Below are 21634 nucleotides of genomic sequence, written 5' to 3' on the forward strand. Positions count from 1 at the left end.
GCACTCCTGCTGGGAGGTGCCCACTGAGTGACTCCACCACACGGGTGCCAGCCCCGAGTCCCATCCTCCCTCCTCCTCCTCCACTCTGACCTTCCAGATCTAGGAATAAATATTTGAACTGAGGTGTTGTCTGTAGGTAGGTCTGGGTAGGGAGATCTCAGAGTTGAGGGGGAATTTGGGGTGTCTGGGCACTCCAGAGTGCCAGGGGAGTGTGGTGCTGCTGGCTGAGGTGTCAGGTTTGCCAGGGGGGAAGAAGAAGTTTTTTCAGAGCAAAGGCAGAAATATTTGGCCCCAAGGATGAATTTTGCTGTAAAAAGGGTGATTCAGGGGGAGAGGTGTTCCAGTCTGATCTGTTTCAGGTAGAGAAGGGAAAACTTTACTCTCAAAATTTATTTTGTCTCATTACTCAAAACAACTTGTGCTCACGTTGCTTTTAATATGAGAATATAAAAATTTTTTTTTTTTTTTTTGCCCCAGATTCTGTTCTGTAATCTGAAGTTCTCTGTGTGGTGTCAGCTCAACTTCCAGGCTCCTATTTCACTCTTTCTTGTGGGATTTCAGTGAGCAACCCTTACAGTTCTGTTCTACAAAGAAATAAATATATCTCTTCTTGGGTTTTTTTTTTTCCCCTCTCATAGGAATAACTTCAGTGGGAATTGCTCATGAAGAAGAGAAAGGATCACCTGGATTCTTCTGGAGCTGGGAGTCAGGGCCAGAAATCTCCAGGAAAGACCTGCTCAAGGAACAAGAAGAGGATCCCACCTCTCCAGAGCTCCATCCCACCTGGAGCTCCAGGCAAGAACCATTTCCCTGCTTGGAGCTTCACTGGTGAGTCTTTACAGGTTCTCACACGCAGAAATTGTCTCAGGGAAGTTGGATTGCATTACGATTTGATGAGAATTTGTTGTGTTGATCAGGGATCTTGTCCCCTGCCATGGCCAGTGTGCCATTGCACACTTGTGGAGGGTTTATAGAGTCCAAAATGCAGCAAGAGCGACCTCAGAGAGCTGTCTCAGAAACAGCTGGACTTGGGTTATGAGCCTTTTGCTAATCCCAAATCCATCTCCTGTCACCACTTTAAATCACTGATTAGGCAGCCCTGTGCCTTTTCAGGATTTTGGGGGTTGCAAACCCCCAGAACTGAGCCCCTGCCATCAATTTTGTGTCCAGGTGGGCTCTGCATGCCAAGGGCAGCACCTTCCCAGGGGATTGCCACTGCTTTCCTTCTTCTTGTTCATGGAATTTATCCCTTGCTAGGAGCAAAGCTTGGCAGGTAGAAAAGAGATTCTTTAAAAGTGGAAGAGTCTGAAATCAGGCATGACAGAACTTCTCTTCCACTGGGAAAAGCCTGCTTGGAGAGACTCATTCGGGCAGGGCAAGCTGTGGGAGAAGCGTGGGGTGAAACACCAGCCAGGCAATTATCTCCTGATGGAGGAGATGATGATGTTGGTTTCCAGGAAATCAGGGCAAGTTTGTGGCAAACTCTGTGTGCTGGAAGGATTCAGGATGCAGGGGGTGTGCAGGGCCAGCCCCTCATCTGCTGGAAGCTGTCACAGCCTCAGCTGGATGGCAGGTGGAGTTCCTGAGTGGGAATGTCAGGGATCTGTCCTGCTCGGGCTGGACTTCCCCGAGTTCAGGCAGTTTTGTGCTGGCAGATTTCACTCCTCCTCATTCAAAGCATGTGCCAGGGTTTAACCAAACCAGAGCTCTGAGAGTGAGCACAGCAGAAAACTTTCATGTGACGATGTTGGCAAGAAAGAGAAAGAAGAGTTTTTGAATGGTTGTTGTTTTCTTTCCGACTCGGGCCAATTGCTCTGGTTTGGTGTTGTGGCAGAGGTGCCTCGTGTGCTCAAATCTGTCTTAATTCACATTTCAGAATATTATTTCCCTTTCCCACGAGGTGATTTGGGTGGGAAGATGACTTGTGGTACAACTTCAGTTGTATTTCTACACCTGCAATCTGCTCTACTGCTTTCATCAGGCAATGTGTGGAATTCCCACTTTTATTGACAGGAAAGCATTTCCTGAGCCCGGCTGGAAGCGTTGGGCAGCTCCTGAAAATTGTGGGCATTGCTTTCTTTCTTTACACTTGCTTTGACTATGAAGGGCTCAACCTGGGTGTGAGCTACAGGTTTAAAAAGGGAATTTCACAGATTGTGTTTCCACCTGGGTTTTCCAACGGTTTTTTTTTGGGGTTTTCCAACATTTCTTTGGGTTTTCCAACATTTCTTTGTCCATGGTTTGAGAAGGGGCACTTGTGTGGTGTTACCTTTCAGGGCCTGGTTGCTTTTTCAGTTGCTGCAGCACTTAAAGGCATTTAGAGACTTTGAGATGGGATTTTGGGGAGGAATTCCTGGCTGGGAGAGTGGGGAGGGTGCCCAGAGAAGCTGTGGCTGCCCTGGATCCCTGGAAGTGTCCGAAACCAGGGGCTTGGAACGTGCTGGGACAGTGGAAGGTGTCCCTGCCCATGGGATGAGCTTTAGGGTGCCTCCCAACCCAAACCATTCCATGGTTTCTGTAACTTGAAGAGGCCTGGCCAGGCCTTTATCAAAGCCAAAATGAGCTCTGCACTCTTGGTAGTTTTTCCCATCCTTCACAACTTCTCATTTTCTTGTCCAGCTTCATCCTGGTTCATGTGGCAAAACCAGGCAGGAACGAGAGGAAGAAGGTACAAACAAATCCTGGGTAGGACTGGCTGAGGAAACCCTGGCACAGGAGGGACCCAAGCCCTCAGGAATGTGCCAGTGTTGGCTTGAAGATCAATAAATCAGTCCCAAGCCATGCTCTTCTTCCTCCAGAACTGTTTCTGGTTCTCTCTGCCCCCGTTCTGCTGTTCTGATTTCCATCTCGGGTTCACATTCCTGCCTGTGCAGAGAAAATCCTGCCAGCTTTCTGCCAAGTCATCACCTTCCCGGCATGCAAATCCCTCTAAAACCTCCCTCTAAAACCTCCCTCCTTCAGTACTGACCGCGTGAAATGATTTATTCTTCTGAAGAAGCTGCGTTTTTGTCAGGGCTGAGGAGACATGAGCCATCTCCTGAGGAACTGGGTGGTATTTCCACCGTAACCATGGTTGTCTCTCCTCAGTTCTGGTTGGGTTGTGAAATGAGCTGGAGTTAAGGCATCGTGTCAAGGGATTTCAGTTATTCTTGGGACGCCTCTTTGAATTCTGCGTAAATAATGGGCGATTAAATAACAAAAAAAAAAAATGAAATTGATTCTGGGCTGCATCTGCAGCTCAGAATAAAAACACCCAGTTGGTTTTAAAATTCAAGAATGGCGAGGGAAAATCAAAATGGTGGTGGTGATTACCCAGAGCAACTGGTGTAATCCAGGAATTAGATGGTTTTTTAGGTTCTTTCCCACCTTTCAGGGATTTCATGAACACCAGTGGAGGATTTTCTCTTGCTGGGAGCCACAGGGTGGATGAGGAATGGGATAAAACCCAAAATAGTGTGGTTGGATCCCAGGAAGTTGCACCAGAGACCTCCTGAGGTCCTTTCCCACCTGATTTGGCTCAGAACCTTGGGTGGAGTCACAGAAATTATTAAATTAATCTGTTTTTTTTTTCTCTTTGGACAATATTCCTGTATGTAAAGGTCCTGAAATCTGCAAATGCCACACTGCTGCTGTCTGCTTGTTTGATAAAAATGCATTTTTCCATTTGCTTGTGTTATCTTTCAGTAGGATTTTTTTTTCTTTTTTGTTACTGCTTGTGTTCCTCTTTGAATTATTGGGCAACATATAATAACAATAATAACAGTAATATTATTATAATAATAATAATAATAATAATAATAATAATAATAATAATAATAATAATAATAATAATAATAATAATAATAATAATAATAATTTGGATATAAGAATACCAGGTAGCAGAAATGTTCTAGCAAACCCCAAATGTCTCAGAGAATCTCTGGCACAGATCCTATAGGACAAGCTGCAGCTTTGGGGCTCCTCCAGGAAGAAACTTGTCCAAACTTTCTCTGACCTGTTCTATTTTAGCCATTCCTACTAAAATCCTAAAACCCCAACCTCTGGAGCTGCAGAAAGTCCCTTCTGTCCATATTTTTTCTTCCTTTTTTTTTTGGCTGGTGGGATTATTGCTCTCTTTCCACACACAGGGGTGGGGAAGAAGGGGTCCCACAATGAGATTACATCTGGCAGGTTGCCTTTTATTTTTTTTATTTGTGACTTGTAGGAATCAGGCAGCTCAATCTTGCCTCTTCAGCCTCTGCTGCTTGGTGCAAAATGCTCAGATTTGGCTTTCTGGGAGAATTCCACTGTCACAATATCACAATTCCACAGTTCCACAACCCTCTGAGGCTTTAGGAAACAGGTCTGGGTCATGGAACATTTCTCCACTGTAAGAATATATTAGAATATATTTCTAGAATATATTTCTAGAATATATTAGAATATATTTCTATTCTAAATATAAATAGGATATTTTCTTCTTCTATTCTAAGATTCCCTTAGAATATATTTATACCTTTTTATTATTTTTTAATTTTTATTTTGCACCTGTAGAAGCTGTGAGCAAGGAGAAAAGGTTTGTGTTTAGCAGTGGGTTCAGTCTCAGATAAAATCTAAGCCCTTAATTTCAAGCAAAAGCTGATGAGGAGTTTTTCACTGAGACATTTTTCTGTTGAAAGCTGTAATGGCTCAGTGAGTTAAATCCTGGGAGAGGTTTTTGTTTTTTTTTTTTTTTAAATATCTCCTCGCAGAGAAATGGAGAAGGAGTTCAGTTCTGCTGAGGTTTTCAAAACTGCTGGAAGAAGCACAAATACTTTTGTGTCATCCCACGTGATTTCAGATGATCCCAGAGCTTTGTAAACTTTCCAGGGCTGACTCAACTTTTGGAGGTGCAAGGGTGTAAAGGGGAAAATGGGATGGGGAGACACCGAGTGGAAGGAGGTAAATAATCAGGTTTATAGTTGAATTCAGTCATTAAAATAATGGAAAATAAAAGCAGTGAGAGTTTAGTGTTCCAAGCCAGTGTTGGATGGGTGTTATTTAATTTTGTGACAGAGAAATCAAAACTTTTGGAAGTGATATTTGGGATCTTCTGGGCCATCTGCTTTGGGGGCAGTGTTGAGAGCAGCTCAGGCCCGGGGCTGGGTGACAAACCCTCGTTGTCCTGAGGTTTAAACCAAACTTGTTGTGGCTGCAGATGACAGGCCGAGCTTCCCAGAGTTCTTGTTGTCCTTTCAGTGTGTGCTTCATCAGCCGGGCTGTGATTAATTGCAGCAGAGCTGCTTTTAATTGGAAACAGCATCTCAGGCTGAGCTTTCCCTCGATGTACAGATCATATGTGGGCTGGCTGGGATTTGTAAAAAATATGTATTCACTGTACATTTAATTGTGGAACTAGATCTATCAAATACATCTATTTATGCATCGAATCAATAGATCTCTATCCATTTAAATAGGTATTTGCTCTCTGATTCAGCCAGAATCTCACCGAGCTCTGCCACGCGTGCCTGTGCTGCCGTGGCAGTCCAGCTGAAGCCCCAGGAGCTCTGTGTGAGTTCAGCTGCTTGTGGGACCCCCCTGGAACGTGCCTGATGTGTGTCCCCTTGTCCTGGCAGTGCTGCTGAGCTGTGTCCTGCCCTTTCTTGCACAAAACCAGAATCTGAGGCCTGTTTCTCCTCCAGCCTCCCCAGGGACTGCATTTGCTGCCCGTTGAGCTGGGTCTGACCCCTGAACCCAGCTCCCCTGGCTGGGGGGCTCCGAGGTGGGGAGAGCAACCTGGAAATGGCTTGGCTGGGATGCTCAGAGCAGGGCTGGTGTGGATGCAGAGGTTAATTACACCGGGTTAATTAGCTGTCTCCATGGAGCAGTGCTGAGCAGGGAGGGCATTGTCCCTCTGGGAGGTCACACCTTGAGTGCTGTGTCCAGCCTGGACCTGGAGGGGCTGGAGAGTGTCCAGGGAAGGGAATGGGGCTGGGAAGGGGCTGGAACTCCAGGAGAGGCTGAGGGAGCTGGAAAGGGGCTCAGCCTGGAGAAAAGGAGGCTCAGGGGGGATCTTGTGGCTCTGCACAGCTCCTGACATGAGGGGACAGCCCCAGGTCGGGCTCTGCTCCCAGGAACAGGGACAGGAGGAGAGGGAACGGCCTCAGGCTGGGATCAGCAGGAATTTCCCCATGGAAAGGTTGTTAAATACTGCCAGGGGCTACCCAGGGAGGTTTGGAGTCCCCTGGAGGTGTCCCAGGGAGGCCTGGATGTGGCACTCAGTGCTCTGGTGGGGACTGGGCACAGCTTGGACTCGGTGATCCGGGAGGGTTTTTCCAGCTTTCCGTGCATCACTGGAGTGCCCAGATCCAGAGGAGCTGTCTCTGTCTTGGCTCTTGGACTTGGAACCTGCAGCTCAGGCTGGAATTGTTGGTTTAACTCTGGACCAGTCCTGGGCCAGCTGGACAAAGCAGCTGTGACAAACCAACAACCTGAAATGCCCTGGGCTGCACACCGGGAGATTGAAACCTTATGAACTACTAAAATGATTTCATTTCTGTGACACTCCAGGCTGATTTTAAGAGGAAGTGACTTCAGACATCTTCATGAACCATTCCACCCTAAAGATGGGCATTGATGACGATGCTCACCGGGTTTTTTACAAGAGGAACAGAAACAATAACCCAAATTCTCATCTCTCACTGCTTTGTCCCCCGTTGTGACATCAGTTCAGTTCAGTGGGATGAAGCACAGGCTCTAGAACAGGGATATCCCAGTGATGGCAAAGGAATATACGATTTTGTGGATAATCATGGAACTGCTGAAAGCTGTGAATGTGTTCTTGGTGATTTCTGTATGGATTTCAGTGAAGTCCAAAACTTGGGAGGTGATTCTGGCTTCAGGAAAAGACTGACAGACACTGGCAGCACGTGCAGACCAGAAACACAGAGGAGGAGATTTGTGTCAGGATCTCTGTCAGGCACAATCTGAGCTGGGATGTTCAAATGGAATTAAATCGTTTGTGGGGGAAATTCACTACAGGAATGCTGGGCTGGGAGCTGATTTCACAGCCAACAGACTGCTGGGAGAATTTCAGGGAGCTCCAATGGATTTTTGGGTCCAACCCTTCCCAACATTTGCGTTATCCTACCTTCACTTATTGACAGTGAGATTTTCACCCCTCTAAAGAAGAAGCTGCTGGCAGAACTCAGCCCCTAAACGGCACAAAGTGAGCTCCCTGAGGCAATTTCAGTATTTTAAAAGTCACCAAGCTCTGGGTGACTTTTAAAATAGTTCCTCTCAGCAGCGTGGTCTCGTGTTCTGCACGGCTGCTGCTCCCAGCCTGGGCTGTGCCAGCAGAGGCACCCTCAGCTCAGCAGCTTTCATTTCCTATTGAGCTTTCTTGGAGAGTTCAGGAGCACTCACAGGAGCTCCAGGAATCCCTCAGCCCGTCCCCTGAGCTGGTGTGGCCCTGACAGAGGGGGGTAATTCCCTTAGCTGGAATTATGAAGGACTTTGTTACCATTTCAATGAATTCACTGAGTGCAGCGGGCTCAGGGATGGGGCTGGCTTGAGCAGGAGCCCCTGAGCACCGCAAACATCCTTCCTTCCCCTCTGCAATTTCTTCTCCTGCTTTTCTGCTTCCCCTTGACTCTGGATCTTCCATATTCCTCAGAACTAAGAATTAGCCTTGTTGATTTATTTATAGATTAGTGCAGCCCGGTTTTAAAGTTGGAGAAGGAACCAAAGAAGCAGAATTTGCTCTTCATCAGCTTGAATATCTCTTCCTTTGCTCAGATAAGCAGCTCAGCCACAACCAGAACAGCAGATATGGACATAACAGAATAGTTATGATAGAATTTATATTCTTATTAAAAAATGACAAAAAGCACTAACTAACCGATAACTGAACTGCGTTGCAGTTACTTTATAGATTAAAATAGGGTAGAAATGTGATTGTTTTCCCTTGGCTGTGGTCTCAGCACTGATCCAGGAGCTCTGCACTTGTTGCCAAGGCTTGGGACTGGCGCGGCTGGGATCTGGATGTGGTGGCACTGCAGGGCTCCTCCTCGGTGGCTGCAGGTGAATTCCTGAAAACAGCAATTTAAAAAAATGAGATTTAGGAACCTGTCCTTGAAAATAACACAATGCTTCAGCTCAGGAGATGGCAGTAATTGGGGGCAGCCAATTCCCATGGTGGCTTTCAAAGTTTCTTACTCTTTGTTGATGCTGAGCTTAGCAAATCACCCCCTGGTTGGGTAAAACACCCCCTGGCTGGGTAAATCCCCCCCTGGTTGGGTAAAACACCCCCTGGCTGGGTAAATCCCCCCCTGGTTGGGTAAAACACCCCCTGGCTGGGTAAATCCCCCCCTGGTTGGGTAAAACACCCCCTGGCTGGGTAAATCCCCCCCTGGTTGGGTAAAACACCCCCTGGCTGGGTAAATCACCCCCTGATGGGTAAAACACTCCCTGGTAGGGTAAATTTGCCCCTGGTAGGGTAAATCATCCCCTGGCTGGGTAAAACACCCCCTGGTTGGGTAAATCCCCCCCTGGTTGGGTAAAACACCCCCTGGTTGGGTAAAACACCCCCTGGTTGAGTCAGTCACCCCCTGGTTGAGTCAGTCACCCCCTGGTTGTGCTTGGTGCCTCCTACACGTGTAGGAGTAGAAGTAAAAAGCCCTGGATAGTTATGGGATGGGTCACAGGGGCTGTGTGCCCGTTTTGCAGGTCATTTCCAGTCCCTGTGGTATGTTTTGTACAGGCAGAGATGAAAGACTGGAACCTTCCCTGTCCCAGCTCCTGGGGTCTGTCCAGTCCTTCTGTCCTGCTTTAGTTTGGTTGGGAGCTCCTCCTGATGAGCTCCTCTCCATCCACCGTGTCCTGGGCTGGCTGTAGGCTGGAATTTATCCCAGCCTGGGCTGTTGGTAAGCTGGAATTTATCCCAGCCTGGGCTGTTGGTAAACTGGAATTTATCCCAGCCTGGGCTGTTGGTAAACTGGAATTTATCCCAGCCTGGGCTGTTGGTAAGCTGGAATTTATCCCAGCCTGGGCTGTTGGTAAGCTGGAATTTATCCCAGCCTGGGCTGTTGGTAAGCTGGAATTTATCCCAGCCTGGGCTGATGGTAAACTGGAATTTATCCCAGCCTCAGGTGCCCAAAGGGCTGCAAACTCTCCAGGCCAGTGGCAGCACAAGAAGCTCCTGCTGGACCCAGTGACCACAGCAGAGCATTTGTGAGGCCACTTTGGCTTTTGTGCAGCAGCAAAAGTATCAGTGGTATTTTAAGGACAAAACATCAGCAAAATTCCCCTGCACAAAGAGCCCAGGGAAGGAAATGAGCCCAGGGAAGGAAAAGAGCCCTCTTTTTGAAGCTCTGCTCGCTTCCCACTTTGCTGCTCAGGGCTCAGCTGCCTTCAGCTGCAGGAGGAGGAAAGAACTGAGAGAACAGGCCCTGAAATGATATTTCCCTCTGCTTAAAAGGCAGATGAGGGCTTATCCATCCTGCTAGGCCTCCAGGTTTTCTCTATTTGCACATTTCAAGTGCCTTTATCTGCTGTTGGCCGTTACTTCGGGTAGGTGCTACCTTTTCCTCTTTCCCAGGAGGTAAATTCTGCATAAAAGGGAGGCACAGCAGCATCTGGGGGCACCAGCAGCTCCTGGATGCTGTTGGTGACACACTGGTGGCCCTGCCTGCTGCCACCTGAAGGGCTCTTGACCAGCACAGCTTTGGGGACAGGGAGGGGGGGGACTTGGGCCCACAATATTATGTCACAAAATAGAAACCACCCGAGCCTACAGCAGCTGTAATGGCATAATAGGATAAGTGCAAGGGAGAAGCAGCAGGGTATAATAGGTACTCAGCTGCCTCTGAGATGGGGCCTCTGTATTTACCTGGCTAGAAGAAAGCTGGCAAACTAGGCCGGCGTGGGGACAGTGACAGTGTAAGTGCTCCAGGAGGTGGCTGTGGGTGAAGAGAAAACGCGGCAATCCCAGGTGTTATATAATAAATAATAATAATAATATTTGTGCTCGGGCTGGCTCGGCCTGAAAGGCTTCACCCAGCTCGGAGTGCTGCTGGGGCCTCTTTGGTGTTGGGTTTCCTAATTCCCTCTCCCCTCCTGGCTCTCTAAAAGCCTCTGCGTGGTGGTTTTGTGCTTTATCATGGCTGGAGCGGAGAGCAGCTTTCATCTGCCTTTCCCTGGGCAAAACCAGCCCTGGGTTTCAGCTGCTGGCAGGGCAGGGAAATGTGGGTGCCTGGCCAAGGCTGTCCGTGTGTTCCCCACCCCTGGAAAGGTCCAGGGCCAGCCCGGAGCAAGCTGGGACAGTGGCAGGTGTCCCAGGGGTGGGATGAGCTGAGATTTAAGGTCCCTTCCAACCCAAACCAGTCTGGGATGGGGAAACAGGAAACCAAGCAGGGGAAATCCCAGCATTGCCTTCCTCACCCTCCCACAGGAGGGATTTCGCTGCAGGTGGCAGAAATCTGGGCTGGGTGATGCTTTGCTGCTGGAGTGTGGAATCTTTCAGGCCAAGACATGACTTTCTGGCACTCATAACCATTTTTAAGCTGGGTTTTCTCTGCTGCTCTTTGATGTAGGCTCAGCTTTGCTCGTGGCTTTGTGGCTTATCTACGTCCCTAATTTCACTTTTCACTTCTTTGCTGACTCGGGTGAAGATCCTCCCGTTTAAGTGATGAGTCATTTTGACTTGGATGAAAATTTGCATATTTTTTTTTCCACAGGGGCACTTAGGAACAGGTTAAATGAAGCATTTAGATGATTGAGGGAGGGAGATGCCAGGGGAAGTGGAAATGTGTGCTCTGCTATCTTGTTCCTCTTTGCTTCAGATTGCTTTTATTCATTTAATTCCTGAGAGGGGGATTGCTGAGCAGTGCCTCCCTCAGCATTGCCTCCCTTTCCTGGATTTCTTGGGCTGAATTAGTTGGAATTCATTGATGGGTTTGAAACTGTGGTTTTCCCTCTAGTGCTGTGCCATCTAACAGAAAAATCCCCATCATAATTCCAGGAATTGCCAAGGTGGACTGAACTGTTGAACACGCACAGAAAGATGCATGTCGGAGCCTTTAGGAATGAAAGATGTGGAGTTAAAAAGTAGAGAATGAAACTTTAAAATGCAGATTTTGTGTATTTTCTCAAGTGGAGCCAGTGGTTTTTAGGAGGAAAATCTAGTTTAAAAAAATCCTAAAGTAAGAAACGTAATGAATGTTTCCAAGGGGAAGGGGATACTTCCAAAGCTTTTGTGGGGAAAATTTTTTTTTTTTTTTTTCCCATGATGTCCTGAAGTACAGGTGGTCACACAAGTTACAAAGGGAGGAGCTGAGGGGCATAACCTGACTTTGAATCTGAAACAAGGAAGGGAGATTTGTTCTTATCCCAAAAGATAATGCTGTCACCTGCCAGTTTGGAACGAGAGGTTGAAATAACTGAACCATTTTGAGTAAAGATCATTTGTAAAACTATCCCCAGGCCGAGACTGTCCTGCAGAAAAAGAAGGACTTGTTGAAATATCACCTATTGTGAGTTTGCTGCTTTTCACTCGTAGTTAATTCTGAGTAAATGGTGTATTAATAATTGGGTTAAACCAATTCTTCCCATGGAAATGTAGGTTCTTGCCTGGCCTATTTACTGCAATATCAGGGCTGGCCTATTTTCCAGGAGTGTTCCTCTCACAGGATGCATAAATCCTGTCTCACAAAAGGGAAACTGAGGCACGGAGGGGACAGGTGGCCTGAGAAAGGATCAGCAAGGCACTTTAGTGACTTGAAGGAGGAAAATCCCAAATGGGATTTGGAAAATCCCAAATTTTAGGCTCAAATTCCTCAGCTATTCATTCTTCCAGCCTCTGGCTTGCCCCCGGTCGTTGATGGATGATTTGGGTGGGGGTGAGCGCACACAGAGAAATGCACATTTAGGAGCTGGAACAGTGAGGGGGCACTTAGGGAAGCGGGGTTTGTTATTAAACACCCTCTCACACAACGAGTGCCTCCCCAACCCCGAGCTCTCCTCCCGTTTTGGGGCGCCCAAACCCAGCTCCATCTCCCCCGCCCATCCTCCAGCGCGCAGCGTCCCCACGACCCCAAAGCCCCGCGGCTGCCGAGGTGTCACTGGGGGGTTTTCCATCAGCTCCAGCCCTGCTGCAGCTCATTTAAGGGAGATACAGGCTGGAATTAAGGGAGATCCAAGCTGGAATTAAGGAGGAAGTTTTCCACAGGAAGAGTGGTCAAACACTGGAATCATCTGCCCAGGGAGGTGGTGGAGTCACCATCCCTGGATGTGGCACTGGGTGCCATGATCCAGTTGAGATGTTAGAACATGGGTTGGACTCGATGATCTTCAAGGTCTCTTCCAACCTAGAAATTCTGTGATTTGCAGCGATTTGCTCGGCGGGCCGGCCAGCCGGGGGTTTTTAGCATTATCGATCCTCGGGCCGTGGGGATGCGGGGGATGCCGTTGACCCTGGCACCTCGCCGGGGCAGCCCGGCCCGACACGCCGCGCTGCCCGCCTTTGTCCTCGCTCCTGTCGCACTCAGCAGATGGCTTTTGTTGCTGACAAAGATTGCTCATCCGATTGTCCGGGGTTAGCGGGTGTGCCCCATCCCGCCCCGGCTCCCGGGGCTCGGCCCTTCCCTGCCAGACTTTCCCCCTCCTTCCCCCAGGCTGGGAACACCAGAAGGAGCCTGCTTTGCTTTGCTTTTTCTATTTTTTTTTTTGCCTTTTTTTTTTTCTTTTTTTTTTTCTTCCTCCTCCTTCTCCCCAGGGGTCTGCCTGGATTATTTCTGAAGCTGCTTTCTTTCTTCTGTGAAAGTAAGCCAGGGAAAATAGATTTAATTTTTTTTCGGTAGCTTTTCTTGGGCAACACCTGGGTCCCACCTTGGCTAAATCAGCATCAATCCTTCCTCAGTTTTTGATGTAAATCTGGCCCACAACATCTAAATGAGGTTTTTGGGGGGATTTTATTATTATTTATTATTTTTTTTTAATTTGATTGCATCAACCTGCCAGAAGGGATGGGGAAAAAAATTGAGGGACAATGACAAGGATTTGCGTGGCAGCCTGCAGGATCTGGGTGCCTGATCCACTTCTCTCTGGCGCCAGAATCTGCTGAATTCAGCATTCAAAGGCAGAAAGGCAAATCCCTGTAAAGCAGGAATTGCACTCTTTGGTGGCCTTGGGGGTGCACTGCTGCCAGTGAGAATTTGGGGGCGCTGGAAAAGCAGGGATGTGGCGGCTCTGGGGTGTCCTGGAACGCCTGAGTGAGGAACGCGGGTGCAGGGGCAGGTGCAGGGCAGCAGACAGGGAAGGATGACTCGTGAGGCTGCAGCCTGGGGCAGGGAAAGCTGATCAATTCTTAATTGTCTCCTAATGACTACGGAGTTCAAGGTTTTCCCTTGAATTCCAGGATTCTGGCGGGATGATTTGGGACTTTTGCTCCTTGTGGGGTGTGTCAAATCCAGGCCAGTCCAGGGCTTGGCTTCTGCCCCACTTGAGGAAGTTTCTGCCCTGTTCTCTCTGAGTGCTGTGTCGTTGTTTCTCCCTCCAAAATTAAGAAAAAGAAGAATGGATGTGATTTCTGCACCAGCCCCCCCAGCCAGGCTGTTTGTCAGCATTTTGCTCCTTTATTGGAACTTGTGGAGAGAATCAGGTCCACAAGAGCTGCTCAGAGGCCCATTATTTTCCATTATTATTCCTTTTTTTGTCCAGTATTACTTTTTCTCAGGAAGCATTTTTTTTTAATTTAGTGTGATTTCACTTAAACCCACACTTTTCCTCCTAAAACCCCCATAAATTACTCTGTTACCACCTCGCCTCACTGACTGCAGCTTTGTTCACGTGGGATTCTTGGAGAGGAGGGGATTTTTTTTTTTTCCCCGTCACCGGTGGGAATTAGAGTGGGGAAAGGGCAGATTTAAATTAATAAAAAAATCTGTTAAAGGAAAACTGCTTCTGGTGCTGCAGTCACCTTCTGGTCAGCCCTGTATGTGATCCCCCTCTTCTGGCTGGCTGCGGAATTGGACACGGAGGGAAGCGGAGACGAGCACAGACAATGGGATTTGGGCAAATCCCGTCATTTTCATTCTGCAGGTCGAAAGAGCTGCCTGGAATGAGGGAGCAGGATGTGCTTTTGCTGTGTTTTGGATTCAGCCCGCTGTGAGATGTGCTCCGTGGGAAGCTCACCCCAGTTTTCTTTGACCTGGCTCTTTTTTCCGCGTCTCTTGCAGCTGGGAGAGGTCAAGGTGTGAGATGTGAAATGTGAAATGTGAAATACTGCCCACGCGGTTTGCTCGTGCTTTCCATTTTATTTGTCTGCATAAAAATCCTGGTGGGAAGGAAGCAGCTTTCGAGGCAATCCCTCTGAAGGGAGGATACCCTCAGGAGGGGCTGTGTGAGGCAGGAGTAGAAAAATAACCGAAAAAATAAATCCCCTCAGGTGCTGTGGATGGTGCTGGTTGCAAGGAGCAAATCTGTGATGGAATGTGGGGTGAGGGAGCGAGGTAGGACATCAGGTTTGGAGCCTCTGGGCTGGAATTAGTGCAGAATTTTTTCTGGGTGTAGGAACAGAGATTTTATTTCAAAGCCATATTTATATCCATGTCCCAGCCCCATCTTCCAGAAACTGAGCCTGATCATAAAGGTCATTAAGCTCAAACGAGTTCCTGACTAATTGAACGACATTTGCCATCTTGCTCCATGGTATTCCCTTTTTTTTTTTTTTTTTGCAGCAGGAACCACACTGGAGTTCATAACCTCTACCCAGATGTTTTTGAGGAGGCAGGAAAATATTCCAGGGAAGGTGTTAAATTACAGACTGGGGTTGGATGGGAGAGAGCTAAAAGCAGTGAGAGAGCTCAGAATTCCCTCCCCTCCCAGCTTAAGGAAGCAGCATTCCCTTGCTGCTACCCATCCTTTCCAGGGACAACCATGAGCTGAAGAGTTTTCTCTCTTCTTTTGTCATTCCTGGGCTCGATTTACTGCAGTTCCTGGTGCTCGAGATTGAATGTGGATGTTGCACCCACTGCTGAGCAGAAAACAAGCCAGGGAATCTTCCTGGAGTCCAGAATCTTCTGGGATAGAAAAGGAATAGAAAAGTCTCCTCTGTTTATCAGGGCTGTAGGCAATGCTGACCCTGGAATGGGGTGGAAGGAGGCTTCTCCTGAGGGCTGTAGGCAATGCTGACCCTGGAATGGGGTGGAGGGAGGCTTCTCCTGAGGGCTGTAGGCAATGCTGACCCTGGGATGGGGTGGAGGGAGGCTTCTCCTGAGGGCTGTAGGCAATGCTGACCCTGGAATGGGGTGGAGGGAGGCTTCTCCTGGCTCTCTGTGTGAGCTGCTGGTGCTCGGGGAGGTGTCAGACGGGGGAGACACGTTTTCCTTAATGCAGTGGGAGATGAGTTTTGAGATGTGTGAGTGCCAAAGCATCCAGAACGCTCTGCAAGGCAACTTTGTCCCTTGTGCCCCCAACAAAAGTGTCCCCTCGGCCTTGGCTGGGAGGAAGCAGCTCCAGGCTGATGAATGGACTCAGGGTGACGAGATGATGTCATGAACGTGTTTGACATCACCTCACCCCTCTGCTTCTCCTTCTCCCTTCCCCTTTCGGTGCCCAGCAACCTCAATAAGAAAATCTGGGCCAAACTGTGCCTCTGGGAAATGCCACCATGCCAGGAGCACTGGGGTCACCCTCAGAGCTGGACCTGCTGCTCCTAAATCAGGGGAGCAGCGTGGGAAGGGGCGACTCAAAACCCGCTGCAACCACCAGGAGATCCACCTCCCTTTCTGCTGGGAACTTTCCTAGGAGTAATGAATTCCCTCTGGCTGTGTGCTGAGTGCAGCATTGATCAGCCTGCAGGAGCCGGGGGGATCAATGGGGCGCTGGGAGCGCTGGAGGCGCGGGCAGCGCAGCCCAGGCATCCTCCGGCCCCTGGCCCTGCTCCTCCTCCTGCCCCGGCCTGCAGATGCCTCTGGAAATTGATTTTTTTATGAAATCCAAAGGTGAAGCGTGGCATTCGGCAGCTCGGAGCCATCTGTCTGCTCAGGGCTCCTGTTGGTGGGGGTTTTGGGGTGGATAGTTGTTAAAAAACCCCAGAAATTGCACCAGAGGTGTTTCCCTCTGCGTGAGGGAAAATTTCCTTTGTTTTCCCTACAAATCCCATCAGGTTCTCCTCCCCTGACGGGGAAATCAGAGCCACACGTGTGCCGCACACGTTTCCCAGCCACCCAAGAGCCAAGGTGCTGAATCATTCCCCCTAAAAACCCCCCAGGCACCTGCAACATCCCTCACCCCGCAGGGAGACAGCCCCAGCTCCCCAGAGCCAGGGCTGGCTTGGAAACAGACCCTGGAAATGAGAAAAGAAAGCAACAGATGCTGAGTCATCAGCCAGAACTGCTGCGGCACCGTGTGCACCCCAAAAAGCTGGGTTTGGGCTGGGTTTCCTTAACCTGGGAAGCAGGAGAGGATGGGAGGGCATGGGAAAAAAAAAGGGAGCAGAGTTAAGGTGGTTTTGGTAACCTCTGTGTGATTTTCAGCACTGCTTTGTTTTTGAGTGTATATATATACGCATATATTTAATTTTTATTATTTTTCTCTATTTTTTTTCTCCATTTTAATCTCAGTTACTGCTTTTTCGTTTTGTTCTTCTCCTTTCATCTTTTGCTGCAGCCTGCAGGCAGCCCCTCAGCCGTGGCACCGTCATGTAAACTGCTCTGAAGTTAAAAGCAAAAAGGGCTCACATTGTCCTCCTCCTTTATTTCACGGCTGCTCGCAATACCTTGAAGAAACCACCGAGTTTTTTTCGGAAGGGATTCAACCCCCAGCCTGCAAACGGGGCTCTTTGCCTTTCCAAGGGGCGAGCTGCATCTTCCTTTTCTCATCCCAACCTTGCACCTCTGTTTCGAGATCCTGACAAAGCCCCACAAGCCCCTCTCCTCTCCCCGAAGAATCAATCAACCCCAACTAATACTTTAATGACTCCCTTTCCTACCGAGGGAACAAATTCAGGAGCGCGCACACACACACACACACGCATGAACAAAAAAAATTCTATTTTTTTTTTTAAAAAAAAAGGAGCTAGAGGCTGAGGAGGACCTCGTCTGGTCAATGAAAGAAAGAGACGGATGTCTGGTGCCATGGCAATGGAGCAGGGATTACTTTGCACTGGAAAATAGGTTCTTTTTTTTTTTTTTTTTCCTCTTTTTTTTTTTTTTTCTATTCCAGTTTTTTTTTTTTTTTTTTTTTTTTTTTCTCAAGCAGCTAAGAGTTGTCACCGAGTCTGAGAGGCCCATTTAGAGGAAAACGAGCCTCTGAGGAGAATTGAATGCTTGCTTTCAGCGGCTGCTGCTTGAACAGTCTGCTTTGCTTTTCGGGCAAGGCAGGATGCAAACACCCAGATTTGTTTGGAGCGCTCTCCCCATCCCCGTGTGTGTGCATATGTGTGTGGAGAGAGCCATAAAAATCCCAGCAACTGGGAGGAACACACATTAATAACAAAAAAACTGCATTTCAGTGCAAAAGCTCTTTATCCTGCCTATGATTCCAGGAGAATTTCTCACTTGATTCTCGGATTTTTGGGGTGTATTTAGCATTTTCTTGCCATTAGGCTGAATTTTGACTGAGATTAATTCATTCCATTGAATAGAAGTCGAGATATTTTGTGACAAAAGGGTTTTTTTTCGTGGAAAAGGCAGATTTGTGGAGATTCTTCACTGGGAACATTTTCCTTCTGTGCTGCTTCCTCCCTACCCCCAACTCTGAATATTTGGGTGTTGTTTGAGTTTGTTTTTTGGGCTTTTTTATTTATTGTTTTGTTATTTTAACTAGCCACCAAGTTCCAACCTGAAGAAAATATTTTGGCCAAGACTCCCATTTTTTTGAAAATTCATTTTATTTAACAGAGAGATTGGCCGGTGGAAACAAACCAAAGGGATGCTATTTCTATTTTCAAGTGGGGTTTTTATAGCTGCCTTTTTGAATTTCTCAACTTTTAAATTTTTTTTTTTTTTTTTTGGCTGGGTTTTTCTCTTTTTTTTGGTTTTTTTTTTGGTTTTTTTGTTACCTCTTGGGGTGAAGGAAAGGCTCCTTGCCTGTCTGCCAGCCAAGAGATGAAGGTGTTCTCTGATCTGTGAATCATCCACCCACCAGGCTCCAGACAAGCAGATACCAAGTAGATTATTTAAAGCAGGTAAAATGGAATAAAAGACCTTTATGTGACTTTGCTGGGCTCGGCCAGGGAGTCCCAGGTGACACCTGAGGTAGCTCTTGGTGAATTCCCCTCAATTTCTCACCCCGAAATGTTCCTTGCCACCACACGTGGGGTAGATCAGGGGATAATTCCACTGCAAAATGGCATTTTTCAGTGCTTTGAGCTTTCCCACCTGCATTTGGGGAGAATTGGGTTGATTTCTCCCATTTTAAGCACCAGAAAGTGCATTAATTTTGCAGTCTGGATCATTTAAACACACATTTCACTGGCAGCAGCAATGACACAAAGTTGCAAAATATTTATTGCCGTGCTGAGGTGATGTTGCTTTTTCCCATGGTAAAGCTCGCTTAACAAATGAGCCAAAATATGTTTTTAAGTTATGTTAATCTTGCTCTACATGTGCCCTGCCTTTTGCCTGGCAGGGCCACATGAAAGCCTTGAAATCCTGAAATTTTTCGTGCTCTCTGTCCTTTCTGGGCTGAGCTCTGTTGTTGTAAATGGAACGTGTCTCCGTTCTCCTGTCTGCAGTGAAAAATAGCTCCTCTCTTTGATCTTCCCATCATTTGCTAAAAAGTAACCAAAAATAATCCCCCCCCCCTTTTTTTTTTTTTTATGTTGGGGGGTAGGTGGTGAAATGTGCCAAGATTTAAAAAAAAAAATAAATGTGACCCTCCTTTTCAGCGATTCCGAACTGTGAAACAGAAAATCTCTGTCCAGGTAAAAAATTTGAGTTGTCATAGCAACAGCAGGATGGCTATTTATTTTTGGATTTCCATTTTCACTGATTTATTTAACACATTGACAATCCATTTATAATGAAGAGGAATTCAAGAAGGTTTTTGTTTCTGCCCGGGTTTATAGCCAGCCAAGGTTGGCTTACTTTTCACCAGAGAAAATAAGCAAAGATAAAAGAGGTAAATAAAAAGGAAAGCTTGTGGCTTTTGGGGGCTTTTCTTGTAGGCAAATACGGGCTCACAGGCGAGTGAAATCATGACTGACTTGTTTATTTTGTCTTTTAGTGCTGTAAAACAGAACAAAGCTTTGAGCGCAGGGCAGCTGCGAGGCACAGCAGCCACAGATGCTCACCTCCACCTGCCCTTGCTGCGTGCCCAGGCTGCCAGGGAGAGGTCAGCAGAGCCTTTGGAAGCGATTCCTCTGCTCCATCTCCCTGCAGGAGCCACGGAGAGCCCCCAGGGCAGGGATCAAATCCAAATTTCTCCTCCTGGTGGTGCCCTCTGTGCTCTGAGAGCTCCCTCAGGCTCAGCCTTGCCGGCTCTCTGCAGTGTTTCTGTCCAGCCAAGGAGGCTTGGGAGGATCTGCTGCAGTTTGGGGAGCCCAGGCACTCGTTCTGCTTGGGTCCCAAAATTATCTAACTGGTCTTGCCTCATTTCGGGGTTTTTGTGCCAGAATGGGCTGTGCTTTGTTCTCAGGAGGGGACGGTTTGCCAGGCCAGGAGTCCCTCAGCCAGGGGATGGTTTTGTGCCTAAAGAGTTGAGCCATCCCTGGATCCAGCTCTGGATCCAAGCACCCACAAAGTCAGAGGAGCCTGGGGATTTTCCTGCCTCCCAGCAGTGTGAGAGCACCTGGGAAGCAGGGAAATGCAGCAAAACACCCAGGAAGTCCCTGGAGTTTAGGAATTCTGTGTACCTTCCTCCCTGGAGATTCAATTTCCGTGCATGTCCTTGCCATCACATTTACCTGCCACATTTAAACCAAACCTTCAGCATTTGGCGACTTGAAAACCTTGGAAGACTGGGAAGTTTGGGGCAGGTTTTGCAGGAGGGAGAGGTGGAATCCAAGAGGAATAACCCAGGAGAGCAAACCCAGCAGATTCCTGCTGCAGGAGCTGTCTGGGAGTGTGGGGATGAAGCAAATCTCTGCCTGTCCTTTCTCCCAGCCTGTGTCCCTGCAATCGCTCTGCAGATTGGCTCTTCTGGGATGGATTTGGGAGACTGAGATGGATGGCTTTAAAAGAGCTCGGTGGAAATTGTGGGATGCTGGGGGAAATCTCCAATCATTTTCTCCCATTATCTCTGGTTGTGGCATCAATCCTGGCTGGCTTTCAGGACAGCAGGGCAGCACCTGCCCAAAGCGTTGCACTTTTTGAGGCCAAACCTGTTCGTTTCTGAAACACGGGCTTGGTTTTGAACCAGACACTCCAGGAAAAGGTGAGGTTAGGAAAAAAAATCAAATCAAATCAAATCAAGTGTTATTTCTGGCTGGGATCTTGAGCCTGGAGGGAGGAGAGCGTCCATCAGCACTTCCCCCTTTTCTCCTGGCGGAGCATCCAGCTTGCAAATTGTCTTTTGGGGGCTGGCAGTTGTGGGGGGGAAGGGTGGGAAAACCCAAGGAATCAACTTCCAGACATAAATACAATATGGACAAGTCATAAACATTATTAAAGCAAGTCTATCCCTGCAGGGCAGGTTTTTGCTCATAATGCTTTCCTGATTGCGCTTCCGCAGCGCCGGGGAAGTGAATAGCGGGCTGATTATCCACGGCCTGATCTACAGCAGCGGAAAACTGCTCCCTTTGTGTGCCAGGGGGGAACTTTGCATATTTACTGCCAGGGAACAGCCATCCTGGACATCCACAGCGGGGCTGAGCTCAGGGAACAGCCGTCCTGAGCCGCCACAGCCCAAACCGGCCACGGGGGTTCTGGTGGGGCTCTCCTGGTCTCGCTCGTTACCCCAAAGCCTGCCAGTTTTTTTGGCAAAACAGTTTGTTTGGTTTTTTTTAAAACCTGATGCCTCAGGTTTTAGCTTTTCTATTTTCAGATTTTTCAGATTTTTTTCAGATTCTGTGCTGCTTTAGTGTGTGGGGCTGGCTTCACATCAGGGGATGCTGAGCTCTGCACAGAGCAGGGACACAAAACAATTCCTGCTCCAGCTGGGCACCAAGGACAAATGATCCAAAGCTCAGCCCAGGAGCACAAACAGCGTGGGCTGCAGAGAGACAAACAAGCAGGATGGGAGTGCCTGGGCTAAAGCTGGAACTGGACAATGAACTGCAAGGTGCAAATGGAGCAGAACTGAGCCAAGGGAGAGACCCCGTGAGCGCTCGTGCATTTTGGGACCATTTGGGTTCATCTTGGGTGCAGCCCTGGCTGGGCTCTCGTGCTGCCCAAGGTGCATCCATGGAGGAGATCCTTTGAATAAATCCCTGCTTTATTCTGTAGCTCTGTCTAGCCTCTGCTCTAGGTCACAGCCCAGGCTGGGCCACCAAACCCTTTGGATCAGTGGATGGGAGCTGTTGCTACAAAGGCAGAATATGGGGGAAAATAATAATAATATTCATCATCATCATCATCGTCACAATCACGATAATAATACTGAAAAAAGACTCTGTGACATATTAACAGAATTGTCATGAATTTCTTTTGAAAATCCCAAAACTTGGGAGAAATCCAAGTCTTTTTACATAACGTTTTCTTGGAGCCAGTTGTCCAGATCATCTGAGGTATCCTGG

At 48.0% G+C, this 21634-nt stretch overlaps 1 protein-coding gene across 1 annotated transcript in view; it reads left to right on the forward strand.

Annotated features, from left to right (window-relative positions):
- The first annotated feature begins 297 nt into the window (after positions 1-297).
- Positions 298-21634, forward strand: part of LOC119711275 — a 120104-nt gene continuing 98767 nt past the window's right edge. The window contains exons 1-2 of the mRNA XM_038161231.1: positions 298-359; positions 669-828. Coding sequence (XP_038017159.1) covers positions 298-359; positions 669-828 — 222 coding nt within the window. The remainder of the gene's footprint in view (positions 360-668; positions 829-21634) is intronic.

The sequence above is a fragment of the Motacilla alba genome, chromosome 24 (assembly GCF_015832195.1).
Source record: "Motacilla alba alba isolate MOTALB_02 chromosome 24, Motacilla_alba_V1.0_pri, whole genome shotgun sequence".
In the NCBI taxonomy this organism is placed as follows: Eukaryota; Metazoa; Chordata; class Aves; order Passeriformes; family Motacillidae; genus Motacilla; species Motacilla alba.